Raw genomic sequence first — 5,000 nt, forward strand, 5'->3', positions numbered from 1 at the left:
GGAAAGTGGAACACGTATCCGGGTCAGAGCACCCCTCGTCCACCTCCACCTCCACCCCCTCCCAACTGGGGCGCACCACCAATGCAGGGGCAACAGGTTTTCGTTCAAAGATCAGCCGGTCCTGTTCCTCCAGGAGCATTAGTAGTTAGACCAGGTGATCCTCGGATTGGTGGACAGTGAGCGACACCTTCTCATTGTTAAATAGTAGCTGATGAAGGGTTTCTTCAGACTATGTTGGAGATGTAGTGGCTCAGGGAGAGAAATAAGTTTCTTTGGATTTGACGACGGTAGATGCGGGGAATGTAGAGGGCTAGGAAGGTTGTTCTAATTGTTCTGATTAGAAGTTCATGTCTTTAGAGACGACCAAGCATTGTGCGCCCGTACCAGATTACAAGTCTTGATATACATGATTATATGTAGCTTCTAATTGCCATTGCTATCCTCCTCTGCTTTATCGGCCACCCATTCATCTCTTTCCTTCACCACCTTTTTAAATCTCCATCCCGCCTTCTTCACTTCCTTTTCGACTCCTATCCATTCTTCCTCACCATTTTTAATCCAGATGCCCCCATGCTTCTTCCATTCCTCCGTCACCTTGTCCGCTATTTCTTTGTATGACCGGACATCCTCAATCTCCAAAGCACTGAGCTCATGAGATGGTATTGGGAGGCACATAAAATCTCTGGCGGGGATCACCATCCCTGTTTTGCCTCTCGGCGGTTTATCCAGATCTTCATCAGAAAGCGAAAATGAGGCACATTTTTCTAATATCTGGTCGGCCAACGACTGCATGATTACGCGCACGTGCAACTCGCTAGGATATTTTGAAGTGAGTGAGATGGGAAGTGGTGGCGGGAGGGAAGTATGTGGAAGAGGACGAGGAACAGGATATGGAAATGAGCAAATCGAGGAAAGAATTGATGGAAGAGCCGCAGCTGTTGGGTATCTCGGTGATGGAAACCTGGATACGTTTGTGAGCTCGTTGGCATTCTGGATTGGATAAGACTCACATGGCGGAAAAGTGGTTGATAACAACTCTCCGTGCCCTGATTTCCCTCGCAAACTCTCCCACCTCATCAGGAGTTGAATGTCCTCTACTTTGAGCTTTCTTCTTAACTTCATTTCTCTTGACCTCATCCGCATTTTCCTTATCCCCGTTCCGCGCATGGAACCCATTGGGGGTAGAAGGAGGATTAGCTGAACTACACCCTGAAGAACAGGTAGATTGTCCGGCTGACAGGCCTCGGGAAAGCATCAAACTTGGTTCTAGATCCCTTGTGCGAGCCTTTTGTCCTTTCTCTTCTCTCTGTATGGCTTGAGGTATCGCCACATTGGTACATTCATGCACCAAGAGACTTGGATCTTCACACATCGATCTGAAAACATGATTCTTTGTCCCTCCAGAACAGTCTCCGAATACAACTATCTTGCGTGGGAGGACGCCAGAGGGCTCTGGAGGGGATATGATGTCCCCGGAGGGGAGCGTGAGAGGAGGCGGAGGCGGGAGAGATGTAAGGTGTGATAGAAGAGATAAAGGGTGCTTAACCGGAGGATTAAGGGCAGACAAAGCCTCTGAGTTGGACTGTAGCAAAGGTATGAGGGTTGCGGTGTCTAACGGAAGGCGAGGCGTCGGCTCTTGGAGGACGTAGCCCAAGGATGGTACTGCGGGCCCGTCAGATCATTGGAGACCTGAAAACTAAGAGCGTTCTTACCTCTATGGTGTATTGGACCAGCGCTGACTTTCCATCCTTTCCCGCTCTTCCCGTTACCCTCTTGAAGCACCATCTTCCAAACGCCATCCTCATCGGCTCGCATATCCATCCCGACTGCCTCGTTTGGATGTATTTCATCTTCACGGCAACCTGCTGAAGGTCCTTCACCGTCTTGTAGCAGTTCATGGATGGCGAATGCCCCAGAGATATTTGCTTTTGTGATGTTCAATATGGTCCTGACCAGGTTCCTTAATCCTGATGGTCCATACAAATGGAAAGTCGGCTGTTTCTTCAAACCAAGCTCCTTGATCTTTTGAGTCGCCTCTTCAGTAGCCATCGTGCCATTCATGATAGTGGTTAAAACAGGCACAAGCCCTAGAACATGGTCGACATGGAGGTGAGTGATGAAGATACGAGAAATGTTGGCCAATTTGAGAGACGACTGATGCAGTCGGTTCAATGTGCCGTCGGCAGCGTCAAAGACTGGTAAAGTGAGTTACATAATGGTAAGTGCAGTTAATACAACCTACGCCATATCTCGTTGCCAAAATCGACTGCCAAGGAGGAGCAGTTTCTACTCTGTATTGGTCCACCTCCACTGCTTGTCCCAAGCTGCTCGTATGGTTAGGAAGCCGACAATGACGTACGGTAGAAGCTCAGTGGAGGCATAAATCACTCACGAACTGAACCGAAACGGGCGGCAGAGGCTTAATTTTTGGGGCTGCCATTCGATTATAGAGGTCGACGAGCGTTGCAGCTTAGAATACTGCAGCGTAAAGATTACGAGAAAAGGATAAAGAGTGGATCTTTTTCCTTTATTCCAGTAAACGGTGCAACCATGATGAATGATGACGATCAACGAAAGCGGTCTTGTCCGCCCTTCCTTTTTTTGTTCCTGGCAAGCAGAGGAGGTGCAGGAGAACACAAAAACTGACAAAATAGCACAGCCTGCACGTTACAAGGAAGACCAACATAACACAGACCATGCATGTCACTCACCAAGGTTCATAGATCAGTAGTAGAGAGCATGCCACATGGGGATAAGCGTTTTAAACAACCATCTGGTTTCGTCAATAGCTTGCTGCTGCCTTAATTTGGTCACTTGTTGGCTGTGGACATTGCCTCTTGGTATGTCAGCCATTCCGACGTTTTCCCGCGGTCCTTGTACTGGCAAGGCCATCTTGATGCTAGACATGTATACTTTGCGGAAGCCTTCCAGAATTGAAGCATACATATGCTGGTATACATAGCTGTATAAGTAGAACAGAGGCAGCAGGTGAAGGAGGAAGTTTGTTAAGGAGGAGGAGGGCGGCGGGGGCGCGGCGGCAGCAGCAGCAGCAGCAGCTAATAAGTGACGTGGGATAAAATGGCGAAAAATAATTTTGGGATTTTCGTGGTGCGTCTCTGTACGAAATCCTTCGTTCTTGGGTACAAGGAGCGCAATCTCTCTCTAAACAAAAAAGCCCATATTCACAAGCATGTCAGGCTCCCTCACCCACGTCCTCTTCGAGGGGCCTTCTGGCTATGGCCTCTTCACTGTCAACTTGCAGGAGGAAGTTGCTGCCAAGTCAAAACAACTTCAAGACTCCATCGCCGACCTCGGCATCTTCTCTCGAATGGTCCAGCTCGCTTCCTTCGCCCCTTTTACTTCGGCCGCCCAAGCTCTCGAGAACGCGAACGATGTCTCCGAAGGCGTCCTCAACCCTCACCTTCAGGCTCTTCTAAATTTGATCGTCCCCGACGCTGCTGGCAAGGGCAACAAGAAGCAATCCGGTGTTCTTCTCGGTGTGGCCGAGAGAGGTTTGGCTGGTGCCATTCAAGGCGAGATGGGTATCCCCTGTGACACTTCCGAACGAGCCTTGGAACTCATCCGAGGTGTTCGATTACATCAGGAAAAGATTTTGATCAAGGGAGGGATGCAAAAGGGAGATGTAACCGTTGCCCAGCTTGGTTTGGGTCACTCTTACTCTCGAGGCAAGGTGAAGGTATGTGCAAATGCGTATAGTACTTGAGACATTGGACTTATCGGATATAGTTCAACGTCAACCGATCCGACAACATGATTATCCAAGCCATTTCTCTCTCCGACCAACTCGACAAAGATCTCAACACTTTCTTCATGCGAGTGCGAGAATGGTACGGCTGGCACTTCCCTGAGCTTTACAAGCTCGTTCCCGACGCCCACCAATATGCCCTTCTTGCTGTCCTTATCGGTGATCGCACAGCTCTTTCCGAGGACTCTCTTGAGGAAATGCAGGAAATTCTTGACGACGACGAGACTCGTGCGAAGAATGTCCTCGATGCCGCGAGGGCCAGTATGGGTAGTGACATCAGCGAAGTTGACTTGATCAACATCAGCAACTTCGCGGAGAGGGTTGTCAAGCTTGCTGAGTATAGGAAGAGCTTGAGGAGATACCTCACTGAGAAGATGAATGTCGTTGCCCCCAACTTGTCAGCTTTGATCGGTGAGACCATCGCTGCCAGACTCATCAGCCATGCGTATGTCCTTTTTTCTTCCTTTGAAACAAAGATCAATGATTTGTTGACGATACATTAGCGGTTCCCTCACCAACTTGGCCAAGTACCCCGCTTCTACTGTCCAAATCCTCGGCGCCGAAAAGGCTCTTTTCCGAGCTCTCAAGACCAAGGGTAACACCCCCAAATACGGTCTCATCTACCACTCTACTTTTATCGGCCGTGCCGGTGCTAAGCACAAGGGTCGGATTTCTCGATTCCTTGCCAACAAATGTTCTATCGCTTGTCGTATTGACTGTTTCACCGACGTTCCTACCAACAAATTCGGAGAGGCTTTACGTGCACAGGTCGAGGAACGTTTGAACTTCTTCGAAGTAAGCCGCCATCATTTCTGAAAGTTAGTTGTGATACTTATTGCTATAATAGACTGGTGCTCCCGTCGGCAAAAACTCTGACGCCATCCAGAAGGCCTTGGCCGCTGTCGCAGCTGACCTCGATGACGAGGACGACGATGATGACGATGAAGGTCATCTTAAGGAAGATGATGTTGCGGATGTATGTTACCATTCTAATGATTTGTTTGCCGTATCCACGCTAACCCTTTCTAGGCTGTCAAGCAGGTAGAGAAGGACCAAGCAGAAGCTGCCGTTAACCGAGGCCCTATTGACCCCGAACTTGCCAAACTTGCTTCTGAGGCTACATCTTCTACGTCTAAGAAGGAAAAGAAGAACAAAAAGGAGAAGAAGGACAAGAAGGAGAAGGAGGAAAAGAAGAAGCGCAAGTCCGAAGCCATGGACGTGGATGTGAAGGAGG

At 49.1% G+C, this 5,000-nt stretch overlaps 3 protein-coding genes across 3 annotated transcripts in view; 2 read left to right on the forward strand and 1 right to left on the reverse strand.

The window, feature by feature from the left end:
• Window positions 1-180, forward strand: part of CNBE3300 (hypothetical protein) — a gene marked incomplete at both ends in the record, with an annotated part of 1,263 nt that extends 1,083 nt beyond the window's left edge. The window contains one exon of the mRNA XM_770176.1: window positions 1-180. This exon is cut by the window's left edge and continues 201 nt beyond it. Within this exon, the coding sequence (XP_775269.1) occupies window positions 1-180 (180 nt within the window).
• A 243-nt stretch (window positions 181-423) lies between these two features.
• CNBE3310 (hypothetical protein) lies at window positions 424-2,440 on the reverse strand (the record flags this gene model as incomplete). The annotated part of the gene is made up of 5 exons (XM_770177.1): window positions 424-961; window positions 1,011-1,662; window positions 1,713-2,195; window positions 2,243-2,324; window positions 2,393-2,440. 5 exons carry the CDS (start codon window positions 2,438-2,440, stop codon window positions 424-426), a joined length of 1,803 nt encoding a protein of 600 aa, XP_775270.1.
• A 750-nt stretch (window positions 2,441-3,190) lies between these two features.
• The window catches only part of CNBE3320 (hypothetical protein), a gene marked incomplete at both ends in the record, with an annotated part of 1,968 nt that continues 158 nt past the window's right edge, over window positions 3,191-5,000 (forward strand). Inside the window, 5 exons of the mRNA XM_770178.1 lie at window positions 3,191-3,697; window positions 3,748-4,211; window positions 4,270-4,561; window positions 4,614-4,742; window positions 4,796-5,000. The exon at window positions 4,796-5,000 is cut by the window's right edge and continues 158 nt beyond it. Of these exons, the coding sequence (XP_775271.1) occupies window positions 3,191-3,697; window positions 3,748-4,211; window positions 4,270-4,561; window positions 4,614-4,742; window positions 4,796-5,000 (1,597 nt within the window). The remainder of the gene's footprint in view (window positions 3,698-3,747; window positions 4,212-4,269; window positions 4,562-4,613; window positions 4,743-4,795) is intronic.

This window comes from Cryptococcus neoformans, chromosome 5, assembly GCF_000149385.1.
Source record: "Cryptococcus neoformans var. neoformans B-3501A chromosome 5, whole genome shotgun sequence".
Taxonomy (NCBI): Eukaryota; Fungi; Basidiomycota; class Tremellomycetes; order Tremellales; family Cryptococcaceae; genus Cryptococcus; species Cryptococcus deneoformans.